The 14,861-nt window shown below is 38.2% G+C and overlaps 1 protein-coding gene across 1 annotated transcript in view; it reads right to left on the bottom strand.

The window, feature by feature from the left end:
- Nucleotides 1–279: 279 nt before the first annotated feature.
- Nucleotides 280–14,861, bottom strand: part of LOC309442364 (cytosolic phospholipase A2 epsilon-like) — a gene marked incomplete at its 5' end in the record, with an annotated part of 33,333 nt that continues 18,751 nt past the window's right edge. Inside the window, 14 exons of the mRNA XM_082058143.1 lie at nt 280–781; nt 1,652–1,838; nt 2,824–2,993; nt 3,473–3,664; nt 4,487–4,594; nt 4,870–5,007; nt 5,773–5,887; nt 6,896–7,118; nt 8,361–8,497; nt 10,075–10,210; nt 11,787–11,824; nt 12,615–12,698; nt 12,856–12,998; nt 14,320–14,383. Of these exons, the coding sequence (XP_081914269.1) occupies nt 573–781; nt 1,652–1,838; nt 2,824–2,993; nt 3,473–3,664; nt 4,487–4,594; nt 4,870–5,007; nt 5,773–5,887; nt 6,896–7,118; nt 8,361–8,497; nt 10,075–10,210; nt 11,787–11,824; nt 12,615–12,698; nt 12,856–12,998; nt 14,320–14,383 (1,944 nt within the window). The 3' untranslated portion in view covers nt 280–572. The remainder of the gene's footprint in view (nt 782–1,651; nt 1,839–2,823; nt 2,994–3,472; nt 3,665–4,486; nt 4,595–4,869; nt 5,008–5,772; nt 5,888–6,895; nt 7,119–8,360; nt 8,498–10,074; nt 10,211–11,786; nt 11,825–12,614; nt 12,699–12,855; nt 12,999–14,319; nt 14,384–14,861) is intronic.

Genomic DNA, 14,861 nt, shown 5'->3' with positions numbered 1-14,861 from the left:
AATTTATAGATTTCTACAACACTGATAGTAACGTAAGAAACTTATTTTCAAAGATTAGTGAAGAAAGCCAGTTCAATAAGAATCTCATAGTGGACAAACAATCAAATCAGAGATGACAGCCTTCAGTCTGTCAATAATTAAGATAAGCATGACCAACACAATGGATTAGCTATTTACCAGAAAAAATTCAGTTCAAGGGATTGCTGTCCCACCAAAAAGAAAAGACACAGATAAATACTTGTTTGATTCACATTTTAATGGGTTACATATTTCATTGTTATCTTAGGCAACATTATATTAATTTATACAGTGTAGATATACGTCGGTAAAATAAGGTAAAAAACTAGACACAGATTTGCCACTTTGAAGTTTGCTTTGGATTAAACCACTGGTAAATTCCAATCTGTTCATCTGTACAGTCACATAAACTGGGTAAATTGGAGTCCAGCACGTCCTCAGGATGATGCAATTTTTACTGCAAGTAACACTGCCAAGCATCAAACACCTTAATCTCATCAGGTAACAGACAACCCAAGAAATAGCACATGAAGGTTAAAGCTAGCAGGTGGTAGCTAATAATTTCGCTGCCTCCTCCGTGCCACTGCCAAGCTCAAGGCCCGAATTATCAACTTCTCATTATTTAGGACATTGTAATCAGTCAGTTTCACCAGTTTGTCAAAATTATTTTCACTGAAACACACTTCCCGTGTTGTAAATGGGGAGAGGACACTGCAGACATCAACTTTGCCTTCATCCATCTCTTCAGGAGTCCTTTCCACACCTGAGGGACAAACCACAAGTAGAGGCACGAGTAAGATTTTCTTGCAGTATGTGGCTCATAATAGTCATTTAGGTAATTATAGACAGAAAAGGGAGATTCAGAGGGAAAGATACGATATATCAGAGGGATATACAAGTAGGCTAGTAGGCTAGTAGCACCAGCCTTGGGAACAAGCCTCTGCCCAGAAATAATGTAAACTCAAACAGCTGATAATGAAAACACCAATTATCAGCAGCAGTGCTTGTAGACCACTCCTTGGACAATATAATGTCTTTGTTACTTGAACCAGAGAAGTGCAAGAAAAAGGAAAACAAGATACTCTACACTTGTAATGGATGAAATAACAACCCTCTCACTGAAAGTTCAGGAGAAATGATGGCACTCAGACAGAGAACATAGTTCATATTAAAAACAAAGATGTCTGTCTACTGAGTCCTCAGTCTGGGAGTTTACTTTTAAATATGTGAACAAAACCCAAATGAACAGGCTATTACAGAAACCGTCAGATGGTTTTGCTTCCATCTTTGTTTGCAAGCAGCGGTGCACAACAAGTGCGTGTTTGTAGGTGTAACAGCTTGTGTTGAGGACCTACCAGCCTTGCTATATGTATTTGAAGAGTTTTAACTTCATACTATCTCTTGTAAGTCCTGTGGAGTAAATGTCTATTTTCATCTCAAATGTACTAGGAAAGCTTCTGGAGTTCCCACATTTCAGACTTACTGACATATACCAGCTATTTTAGTCGGTGATGAGACTGATAATGCCAGCATTGGAAAGGTCACAGATGACAGTGAGAAGTTAGATATGCAATAGAGAGGATGCACTGGCCAAGTGAATTTTTATTAAAATTGATAGCCACAGATGACTCACCAGGAGCTTTGTATTTCTTGAAGGTGTCATTTACTAGGGGGAAAAAGAGCACTGTTGGAGCTTGTGGACTGTCAGCATCTTCAAACACGTAGCACTCCTTCAAGTTTTTCCTGTCTTCCTCACTTATCTCAATTTTGGGAAATGGGATTCCTTGCCCTGAGAAGTACTTTGCAATCTGATCCAGAGGCTGGATGAACGAATAAAATAAATAAAATTGATACAAATAATCAAAACTCAAAAAAGTTCCAGAGACCTGGATTTTTTAAACTCCAGCAGCTAACATGGATATTCTAAGCTTTGAATCTTCCTCTGGGAAGAAGGTAAGTTTCAGACGGAAACAGCCGTAACCATCCCAGACATTGCAGCTTATATTATTTTCTGCATTGCTTTAGGTAAAACAAGAAAACAGTCACTTTCTTTGAGCTTGCAAATGGATTTTATAATTCCAGTGAAACCGGTTCAGAAGGAGAAGGCAAAAAACCCCACAAGAATGTAGAAGGAAGAGATCAGTCCAGATTATTCTGTGTGGTTGTCTTGACTTCTTCGTTATTTACCACTTTCCCAATCTTTCAGTCCTATGCATAGTTTGTGATTGTTTGATGACTCCTTATTAGCAAATACATTTATCAACATACCTTATGACCTCATGAAAAAAAACTTCTAACAGCTATATGTACTATAAGCCTATGTTTATTTTTATGCTATTATGTATGCAATACTAATTATATAATTTTTCATTATTAATCAAGTCCGGCATCAGGCAGTGCATTTCCCTAAGACTGATATGAGATAAATACGCAGAGAGACACATAGGTGTTACCATTTAATCTGTTAAAATATTATCAGGATTTTCCATTGCTTCTGTAATTTGCTCAGTTCAAGGTTAACCAAAATCAGTATCAGAGCTCCAGAACATTCCTCAGTTAGCTCTTCAAAAACTCTTGGATCCACTGCAGTGAAGACCTTGATGATTTTAAAATGCCTATATCCATCACTGTCTTCTAATATCCATCCAACTGAGAGTTGTATCATCTGATAATCTAAATAATAAGTCATATAATAATCAACTAATTCACATTCCAGTACTGAAAACTTAGTTTGTTTAACTGATGAGTGCTGGAGATCAAAAGATCATGAAGGAAAAAAATCTCAGATACTATGGCTTTTCTTACCAATGTTTGTGACCCTCCACTGTAATTTAAATGCAGAATGACATCCACCTCCCTCTTCGATCTCAAAAGTGGTGGGTAGCTGGTATTGATGAAAAACCCAGTATCAACTAGGGAGAGGTCATCATTTGCTGTTTCCATCAGTTTATTTGGGAAGGAGTCTATCACTGTGTCTGAAAAAAAAATTTCACATTACAACAAATAACAAAGATGATTGACTGCTTCTCTTCAGAAAGTTAAAGAGGTATGAACTTAGAATTTTGGTCCCCATTTTTCCTGCTTTCCTTTGACTCATTAGCAGCACTGACTTATAGAAGTGACATGCTATATCTTTTTCTTTCCTTCCTTTCTTTCTGGACACCTCAAGCAGCTTTGACCCTAAAGGAGAAATCCCTTTTCCACCCTCAGGCTGAGCTCGCCTTGCCCACTAGAACACAAAACCCAGAAAACCAAATTCAATTTCACTGCTCAAACACCCCTTAAAATGAAATGCCACTCCAGTCTGGCTCCCACATTTTCCATTTGGGGAAGGGAGAAGTGGAATTTTGGAAGAAGTTGATCCTGTCTTTTCCTCTTCATTGGAAATCCTGAATGGATTCCTAAACCTAAACTTCCTAAAAATGTTACTGAAGAACATTCTGTGTTACTGTGCCTTTCCAGGTAGAAAATCCTTCACTCTCCAGGTATTTGCTGTGCATCTGGAAGCCTCTGATAAAATTGGGATACTGTGCAATGGTTGGGCGCCCTGTTAAGACATCTCGCAGTGCAGAGGAGAAGATGCTCGAGGGAGCGAGTAGACATGTGTCTATCTCATAGGGATTCATGGACAGAAGGGGTTCTTCCTCTGTAAGAAGGAAAGACAAAGTTTGGAGTTTAAGACAGTTTTCTGAAATGATCAATATTAAAAAAAAATAGTAACTAATTACCCAAGTTGTCACCATCTCCCACCCCAAAGGTAAATCAAACATAGTTTTAAGCCTTTAAGGTCTATGCTACCAAATAAAATTCAGCATTAGACAAGTTACAGCTACCTGCAGGCAGCAAGCTGCCAAGCACTAAGCACCACCTCCCACTCCAGGCTTCCTCTAATGATGCCCACCTCTGTTGCAGTGCATGGTGTGGGGGAGAGCTGGCTCCCAAAACATACAGGAGGACAACATTGGCCTTTGAACAGACACCATCAGAAAGTACGTGAATATCACCCAGCTGCAAATGTTAGCTAAGTTAGGAGGCCTACCACTCCAGGTTCCCTGTGCAATTAACCTTGCAACAGCAAGCTTTCTTCAAAGCAAGTTCAGTGGAGAAAACAGCCCTCTGTCAGAGACATTTACTGACAGTATTAGTGGCCATGGAGAACCATATCCTAACTTAATAATCTTAAGATGCATTGTTACTACAACATTATTTTTACATCTCTGCTGGAGACTGGTTTTGTGTCTGTACGTCCTTTAGAAAAAGGCACAGATTTACCAAATCTTGATCAAAGAAGGACAGTTTAGTTCTTCTAAATCAAGCAGAAAAAATTCTTAGCTGACATCTTTGCTTTGCTTTCCTCATCTCTCTCTCCTTGACTTTGACAGCATCCCTTTAGGCATTAGGCCTCTGCACAGCAAATAAGCTGTGTATACTGATCGTAAAGGAAAAAAACACCACAAAAACATCTCACCAATATCTTGCACTCTGTCTCTGGTCCACCTACACCAGAAGTCCTCTGAATCAGTAGCCAAATTCCAGACATACATCACATCTATGGAAAATATACTACTCCACATGCCTGTAATGTAAAAGAGAGAACAGAAACTGATTGATGGAGCAGTCTTGGAAGAATTTTAATTGATACACACCTTCAGTCTTTCCCCTTGAATACTTCCTTTCTGTCTTGATGGATGTCTTCATGGGCATATTCCTAAGAATGTTCTTGCTAATGCAAGCTCACACCTGTTCAACCTGTTTGCTGGTGTCTTCCCAGGGCTGTCCACCACAGACTACATGCTCACTCACACCAGATGCCTCTCGAGTAGGCCATCTTTCCCTCTAGGCAATAGTCACCTTGCATGTAGCAGATCCGAGTTTCTGAGAGCCTCTTCACCAGCCTTCCCATAAAGAATTTACTTCCAAAATCTTCTGCGCGAATAGATGCTCCGTATTTCAGGTGACCAACTTCATAAGGAGTGAACTCCAGCCACTCTGCAGCAACAGCAGCCAGACCATAAAAAGGCAAAAAACATGTTAACTACTGCTAAAGAGAAGAGTAGAAGGACTAGAGAACAGGAAAAAATCATGAGAAAGACATTGGCTAGTTCATAATATGCTGCTCACCTGCTATAGCTGTATCCATATTGCCTAAAGTACTAATGCTCTGAGAGAACATACATCTTTTGATACAGCAATCTCCGGCAGAAATGCCCTGGTGTGAATTAAACTATAAGTGTTGTCTGTATTTAATCATACCCAAATATGTATTGGCCATGTTAAACTTGTTCCCTTTAGGGCACCAGTGACAGAGAGCTTAGTATTTACCCGGTGTCATATACTCAGGTGCTCATTTTAAATAAATGCTGAGAATATAAAAACTAAAGAAAACAGTGATTTTCCTGCCACTAGACCCCCAAATTCCAAGTATTCCATTTTATTATTCAATATAAAACTTAGTGGAACCATCATAATAATTAGCTTAGTTACAGGGTTTTTGCAACCAGGATAAGCTGTGAGTTTGGCGTCTTCTGTGTTATAAATATATTTTTTGCTTCTGGTGACATCAAATTCTAAAGAGTAAACATGCTTGGATTTTTTATTTTTAGGTGTTAGTCACTATTCTGTGAAATTTTAGAAGGTTTTTTTGATATTAGAATGAAAGAACTGTTGAAATATTAAAGCTGATTATATGCATTTAGTCTTGTTCAGATTGCTGAAATTATAAAGTTGTTAAGAAATCTGGATCCTAACAATTACCTCTGAATGCCTGAGCACTATAGTTGGACTTGAGGTTGATGGCCACATAGATGGGCAATGGGTTCTGACCATTATCCACAGCCTGCCGTTGGTCCGAGAGTCTGTGCTCATCTTTCTGGTTTTGATTAAAAAAGGTTAATGGAATGAAGTTAAAAACAACTTGCACTTGAAATAATGTAGTGTGAATTATGAGCTTTGTCCAGGTTCTCCTCCTGTTCTGAGCTCACTGGATTGTGCAGAAACATCTGCCATGGGATATCCCAAACTTGGCAAGTATCCCATAAGGAGCAGCTATGCTCTATATGGGTTCTCAGATTTTGAGATATGCAGAGAGGTTGACTGTAGATTCAGCAAAGAAAAAAAAACATTCCCAGGAAGAAATACGTAGCTAAGTGAAAGGTAAGGTACTTCCCTTGGCTGGATCTCAGGGAACAGAATTCGTCATATTTTGGTGTGTTTTGCAAGTATATTAATATGCAAGAATATACTCTATTGCACATGACAATTTAGAACTTCCTTGTATAAACATAAACCAGAAGGAAACTACTGAAGTTATGCTATTTTTAAAGTACCAAAATTTCTATCACTCTTTCTTAAAACTTGCTAGCATATTTACAGAATGGTCTTTCCTGCTATTTTAATCATCTCCACATGCAGTCTGTAACTAAGTCACTTTATAAATGCATATTTATGTTAGTGAAGTAAATTATTCCAAATTTTTAAGTCCCTCTTCTAGTCAGGATATTTCATGTCCAAAGTGATTAGTTTACATTTCAAATTATTTTTTTCTCAGGATTTGTCTTTCTTTAAGATGAAAGAACACCTTTGACTGCAATGCTGTGGTTTCTTCAGTTCAAGATTCACCTCACTTTAAGGCAAGAGCAGTGTTTTAATAAAGGATCTGAATATACAGAATTTAATCAACAATTAAATTGATTATTTGCATTAGTAGTATTGAACGACATCCCAGGATTTTTTTTCTCTTTTTAGCTATACAAGTTCATCAGGTTTCTGGAAGAAAAAAACAAAACAAAACAAAAACAACAACAAACAAAAAAACAAACAAACAAACAAAAAACACAAAACAAAACAAAACAAAAAAAAGAGTAAAAAGGAGTAATACCTTATCATGTAGCATGGATTCAATGACAAGCCCCCAAAGGTCTATGAAAGAAGTGTTATGTCCTTCTTTAGTCCTCTCCATCAGGTCATTATAATAGTACTTAAGACAATCCAAAGAAAAACAGCAGATCTTGGATTTGGTTACTTGTTTGCGAGCTTCATTGATTGCATCCTCCAGATATTTTTGTGACCAATTAGCATCTTCATATAGGTTTGCCATTGTCCTGAAGAAACATCAGAAGAAAATAATGCAAGAGAAGTAATGCTGTGGTTTGGCCTCAAAAAACATTTGTGCAACCTGTTTGCCTGTTTCTCAGTTCTTATGGGGTTCACAACTGAAAATTGAACACACTTGAAATACTCTCAAGAGCAAACAAAACCTCCAAACATTTACGTGTGCTCAAAAATTATCTGAGAAACTCAAGCAAGGGAAAAAAAAAAAAAAAAACAACAAACAAATAAACACAAACACAACACCCAAGGCTATTGAATAAAAAGACTCCACAAGTTCTCAGAAAATCCATTGCTTGGAAGGTGGGAACTATTCTAGGGAGTAGTCACTACTAGTTTCCTCTAGTCTCATATTTGTTGCTGGTATCTGCTACTGGCTCCTACCAGCAAGAGAACTGGGCAGTACTTGGGTCATGGGCATGTCCCAGTACAAACACTCTTACTGGTCTCCTTAAAATCATAACACAGACAGATACACTCAGATCTCTGCATACATACAGAGAACTTAAGAGGATTTCGGCAAATACTTAGACAAACCTGCCACTAAGGTTTGGACTTATCTAAAGGGCTGACACACAATTCAGTGGAAAAAAAAAACAACCTATCTCTACATCCAATCAGGTGTAGAGGAGTGGAGATACCTGGAATCCACATTATTAAATATCTAAGATATATTAAATATGACATTATCTGTCATGTGCCCAGTGGGAGAGAGCACTTTATAATGAGCAAACATAGCCATAGTTTCTCCAAGGTCAGTAACTTGGCATCATTTGTTGGACTGTCTGCAATAGTATTAATTCCACTAGCCCCAAATACACCTTTTACCAGAGGGAGATGCACTCTAAATCCAAAATGGAAGTCAGAATAACCAGCAAATGGCAGGCATAAATTCTTCTTCCCATCTTTCTTCAATTTCCAGTCTAATGACAGATTCGTTGCATTCAGTCTGAGGTATAATTGATAAAATATGAAAAGGTAATAGAGCATTTACATGAAAATATCAGGCATGGACTGTGTCAATGTGGTGACAAAAGCAGCTGACGTAAGTCACAATTGAACTCTTATTCAGTATGTTTTGTTTCTTTGTTCTTGGTGGACACAGAGGACATTGTGGGGAAAATGGAAATGCTTTTGATCTACTAAGTGCCATGTAAGCTGATGGTGCTATACAAATAGTCAACAGTATTAAGCAAAGAGAGTGGAAACATGAGCCTTGTTTGGGTCATTCTCACCATGTGGTACCCGATAAACCACCGATGTAGGAAATGCAGTCTAACAGGTTGAGTTTCTGGAGACCCAGCAGGCTGCCATACATCGCTGTCAGTGATCTCGTCCCTCCTCCAGTTGTCGTGATGGCCACCACTGGCACCTGTCCAACACAGCAAGGCAGGAGTGAAAGCCACGCATGTGTCAGAGACAAGCAATCCTTCTTACTGCAGAAATCAGATAACAGGTTACAGATGCTGATACAAGCAGTGAGGTTACTTTGTGGAAAAAGGATGTATTAAAAGGCTTCTGTTGCCACCACCTGACTGATGGGAGAGGGAAGGCTTTTGTCTTGCCTGCTCTGATTGGGTGGGCAGGAAGCTGTCTACTTGTTACATAATTGGAAATAAACCTCATCACCTTGGAATTCTTCTCGAAGTGTATTATTAGAAACTGTCATAGAAAATACAGCATTTACCATGCCAGAGCAGATTAGGGATCTGTGATCCTGCCTCTAACAATGACCAGTGCCTCAGAAGAATGCACAGCACCCTGTGATCAGCCAGACCACACAATAGCTGAAGCCTTCCTGGCCTCAGGCCACTAATTACTTTATGTCCTGAAGCACAATCATTGACAGGGCTCCCCATCCTCCAAGGTCCAAATATAAGGCAGACTATTCTTCTCTTAGTCTTTTCCTGATCTAGTACACCCTCTGCTTCTGTTAGCATCTTGCGTTCTGTCGATCCTTACAGGCTCTATCAAAAATGTTTATTTGTATCTATTTTTAGCTCAAATGTAAGTCAGTTAACAAGGTACAGGGGATTATTTTCACAATTTTGAAGTTAAATACATGAATAGGAGAGCCAGAGTACTTAGACCTTTTCAATAAACAGCTTTGGTCTTACCACTTCAACCGCTTCTCTACGGGTCAGGAAACTCTTAGACAGCTATGTAAAAACGTTCTTTCCAGCTTTCTTGAAAACTTTATTTCCTACATTATTTTCTTCTCTGAAATCCATTTTTTTTTTTTTAATCTGTACCCTACCCACGGCACTATTTCTTTTAATTGTCAGCTAAAGAGGATTCTTGCTGTTTGTATGTTTATACTTTTCTGACTTTCAACAACCCAGCTAGGCATAAGCAGTTACAAAACTTGTGACTGAATTATGGAGGCAGAAGCAGGGGCTACGGTGATAAAACAACAGTTTTAATCAGCTGTTTCATCTATACAACTCAACAATGTTGTAATATTCACTCTTCCAGCTTGACAGTTTTATTCTAGTAGCCAGTTTCACCAACAATACACTTTCGCTGCTACAGAAGCCACCTGAAGTATTTTTATTCAGATATCTGTGTGAAAATTTGTGCTCCCTGCCCTCAAAATAATTTACGAATGTCATGACCACCACCTTGCCTCTGTTACTGAGTTAAGGTACACTATTTCTCAGGCACCATCTCCCAGCTGTTCCGTATCGCCCACTATAAATTTTCCTCCTGTGACCCACAGGAATGGGTTGAATTGAGGAGCTGTTGAGAAGGTTTTGGGGGCTGGAAAGTCATTATCCTGCCTTTCCTGCTCTGCTGTATGAATCAGCTACTTCTTCTCATGCCTTAGGTGGCCAGGCCTGCCCAAGAACAGCAAGGTTAATTAAGCTGTTTTTTCATTTGTGGTTTCAATTTGCGAGCCAGACCCCAATCCCCAGAGAGGCCTTGCTACCAGGGACTGTACTGGCTTGCCTCATGCTCTTTCAGATCCTCCTCCAAATGAAGAATCTTTTTCAGAGCAGCAGCAACATATTTCTTCCTTTTCCGCAGGAAGTCCTGCTCTTCCTTGCACAGGTTAAACCCCAAGCGCACATCCAGGTCTCCCGAGCTGGAACAGACAATGGAACAAATCAACGCACATGTCATTTATAGGTGATCTCAAGATTCGGAGGGCAGGTAATCGGTAAACTCCACAAATCATCTGTAAAAGAAGCCATTTCCAAGTATGCATATTGATCAAGGAACAGAAGAAAAAGGAGCATTGTATTGCCAGCAAGGAGTAGTGGTGAGGAGGAAGAGGAGTTTCCAAGGTGCTTTGGATTCCTTGTGAACACGAGCACAAAGACAAGACACACAAGACAGGGAAAGATCACCAAAAGGGGTACTTCCAGGAGTGAACTTTTCTGTATCCATCCCTTTTTGTGACCATGATATCCTGGAAAACTCAAGTGAGTTTTCCAGGATACCAAGTTCTCAGGCTTTGACAGCTCACTAACAGTGTTTAAAATGGAGATCCTAATCAGCTCTGTGGTGGACCTTCAACTGCAGAGCAAGTCCTGCAGCATTACCCCCTGTTCAGCTTCTGTCCTGTGAAATCCAGCCTTTCACCTGCATGCTGAACAGATTTCTAGATAAGCATTTGCAAGCTTCATCCTACAAATATGTAAGAATATCCATAATTTTTTCCACATGGGCAACCACACTGAATTTTCCCCCTTGAGAAATGTGACACAAGCTAAAAAAAAATGCAGGAAAAAAAAAGGTACAAGGCCAATCAAATGGCAACTGATGTTTTGTGCCTCCAAAAACACAAATACACTTGTTACTGAGAAAAGCACTCAATATTCACTAAATCTTCTGGGTCACATCACCCTCTGGTGGCTGCAAACTATCCTGAACGTTACTTTCACCAGTATTTCACAAACACAAATGTTTCAATGGTTAATATTAGTAAACTCTGTTCTCCAGCAAATTTGGTATATCACAGTTTAATTTTTGAAAACAGAATAAGGTCAATTGGTTGAACTTATAAAAGCAATGTTTTTTAGTGGTAGACTAACTTTTCTCTTGCTCACTTGCTCTGTAAATCTTTATCTGCTAGATTTATATTTCAATACATTTTGTTACAGGTTGAGACTGAGCAGGTAGCTCTTCTTCCTAAGCTCTGTATTCCTTTTACACAAACTGCTCCCATGCTCTGTAAATCTACCTTGCTTCCCTTCTGCATATCACCTAAGAGTAAGGATGCTGTGAACCATATGAAGTTTTTAGCTGTACCATAAAACCTTTTTGTCTTCAATTTTACACATTACACATTACGTTTGTCTTGGTGACTTTTCAAATTTAAAGAGGAACAGAGTTTTTTTCAGTCATTACACAGATCTGACTACTGGCATAAATGGGCAATAAATTAATATCTGAGTAGTGCAGTTTTAGTCATGTCTAAGAACAATAGTAATAAAATAGGTTTATTTACTCTGAAGAAACCTACTAAGGCTCATAAACTCATATGGAACTGCAAGATCCTGTAAGGGCCACAGACTTGCACTTACCTCAGGCACCACGTGAGTACAGGACAAAGCACTCACGTGGTACGTGTTCATCTCTCCACCTACCATAGAAAAAAACCTAGATAACTAGTTCACAGTAATCCTGGATGATGGGAGAAAAAGAGGCTATCTTACCATTTTCTTGCTGTCAAGCACAAGTGAAAGGACTGATCCTAGAAATCCAGAAAATAAAGCTAATTACCAACAAATTTTAAAACATTTCTTTCCTTCAAGCTCATTCGGTAAGAGAGGAGGTTCTCAAATAGTAATTTATATGGCTAAGAACATTATTTTGGTACAATTAACCAAAGTCTCACTCCCTGCTTGGAATCCGGTTCTCTCATATCTAATAAACCTGCCTGTTTGGCGCAGTTCGTGTGCCACAAGCTTGCGTGTTACACCACACCAGCTCACAGTGTGCACGCTTAGAAGGAATAACAGGAATGAGACAAGTCACCTTTAAAAAAAAAAAATTACATACAAAATTCTTCTCAATATCAAGATTTAGACAAGTTAAGATCTGAATTAAGCTCCTATTCTGGGTTGTGGGTTTGTTTTGGTGATGGTGGTGGCTTTGTTGCAGGGTTTTTTTAATCTTTTGTGTGTGTGTGCGGTTTGGTTTGGTTTTGGTTTGTTTGTTTTAAACTACTAGCTGTTCCAGAATTACCTCAATACCCAAAAATAAATTTGAAATGCATGTGCATATGATGGTAATTTTTGCTCTTTGAAAGCCCTTAATTCTAATTTTTGGATGCAGGTTTGCAGTTATTTTCATATTATCATAATTATTAACACCTGCTTCCATAAAAGTGAATATGATAGTCTTAATTTTTTTAAACATTTTCAATAAATAGCTGTACAATTTTATGGAGTGATTTTTGTTGAATTAGTAACTTTATTTCTGGCAGGACAATATTAAGCACATTTTGAAAATATTTGTTCTGAAAGGCTGACAGCACTCACCTCTTCTACTATTATCTCCTTCTGCAAAGGGAGTGAATTCAGAGGAAAAGAAAGGACCCTGGAATTCTCTGTTTCATCTACCAGCTGAAACAATACAAAAAAATGGGAGGGATGCACACATGAAAGGTTAGTCATGTCTAGAACTTCTCTTACTAAGAGGGCTAGTTCAGTTCACTGGTTACATTAATTTCTCCTTCTAATTTCATTGAGGTTAATGACAACGTTCAGAAGGGGAACATACCTCTTCTGATAAAGTGATATCCAGTCTTGTGTGGTCATTTATGACACAGTGAAATACGATGATCCTAAGGCTGGGCTCAGAGTCCAGCGAAATTGTCTGGCTTCCTTCGTGGGATCCTTCCACTGTAAACGTAAGCTTGTGACCTGAACATAGAGGCAGGGAACAAAGAGGATTTTAAATATTTCAAGTAAACACACATAATTAGTAAATAAAATCCTCTTCTCCTCTGATTTTCCTTACACCACGATGATTAAGTAGATTTTGGGTGGCAGAAACAGATCGAAAACTGATATAAACCATCTGGGTGTGTCTATATAAATCATTAATATATAGAAATCACATGTTTTTAAAATACGGTAGAGTGCTACTTGGTAGGTGCTATCCATTAATAAATAAAACCAAGATTTAGATTTACAGGAGCATGAGTTTAAAGGCATTTTGGATTATTCACATTGAATAAGAGAGTATGTTTTGGTTCATTGTGTACATTTTACTGTATGCTGTGTCTGCTATTATACTAAAATGATTAAAATCCAAAAGTCAAGCAGACTACTTGACATGTGCCCTCATGTCACCAAAATTGAAAAACCAAACCTGTCAAGCCCTGGGCTGTGCTCCTTACAAGGAAAAGCCTTTACATTTACAAAGCATGCAGTTCTTCTGCAAGATCAGGGCCAAGAGGCGTATCATTTTAGGTCACTAACCTTTCCATCCCATGCTACATTTCAGTCCAAAACTTCCTATAATGCAACACAGACATTGCTACAATTTTATTCATAAAGGTCAATATTCCATTCATGTATTGTCTTAAAACAGCCTTGATTTTTTTGAGACTAGCCCCATGAGCAGCTTTGCAGAAGCTACTATTTATTTGAATTAATTTAAAAACTAGTGAAGAGTCCTGATATATTTACTAGACCTACATTTTACAGGCAAAGTCCTAATTTGGTGGTGGTTTGCATTTTGTGCAGACCATTTCAATACAATTTTACATTTAAACTTAAGAGCATAAGTTTATTATTTTTGCTTATGCAAACAAACAAAAAAATCTCTTTCAGAACGCTGAATGTGCAGAAACTTTGTACACACTCAAACCCAAAGTAAATGTACAGGATAAGATTTCTGCATATTAATTTAATTATAAGATTTATAATTTTAAAATAAGATAAATTTTCATTTTGAACAAGCAATAAACAGGGAGAGCTAATATAATTTTTCCAATTTTTTAATTCTAGTATATATGGCTCTATTTTTGCATCCATTTAAGATTTGCCTTAGAACTAAATACTTGACTAACTCGAATTTCAATAGATACAATCTTTCTGTAATGTGGGGCATGGTGAAACTAAGCATTATGTGACACAGCTAGACTAACAAGCACAACAGATTATTAATTTTTCAACATCTGTTATAACGGCTGAATCATGACACAAAAACAATAGGTTAATGAAGCAATAACCTCACTTGTGGATTGCTGCTTCAGTTTCCCTGTGTCCACTCTAACCTCCAAACAGTAAACGTCACGTGCCTGTAGCAAGAGAGGACAAATGACGATTGAGGAAAGTGTAAATGACATTGCAAGTGATTTATACTGTTCTCAACCAAGCACTCTAATTGATCAACGAGCAACACAATCATTATCTATTACTATGTCTTTGAATAAGGGTAATAGTGATGGTGTTTTTTCTAAGTTTTGAAGTAAAGAGGAACAACTCATGAGCTGCTTGAACTTGGAGAGACAGTTAAGTAAAGAAGATGAGACATTCAAAATAATAGGTGTATTGAAATATGAGACTCTTCTTGTGAGCGTTCAATTGTTTTTTTCATTAACCTCTGATAGTTCCAGATGTACTGTGGAAATAATGGGTAGGAAATTCAAGTTCATAGAAGAAAGTGGTGGCACAGGTATCCTGGCAGTAACCCCACAGCATGCCTTTGCAGAATGGGGCATCACACTGGAATGATGGAAGAACAGGGATCCTTAGTGTCAACAACAGATCCCTCTT

Source organism: Streptopelia decaocto (assembly GCF_964273445.1).
Source record: "Streptopelia decaocto genome assembly, chromosome: 7".
Taxonomy (NCBI): Eukaryota; Metazoa; Chordata; class Aves; order Columbiformes; family Columbidae; genus Streptopelia; species Streptopelia decaocto.
The sequence above is the reverse complement of the archived record's forward strand: the minus strand, read 5'-3'. Positions and strand labels throughout refer to the sequence as shown.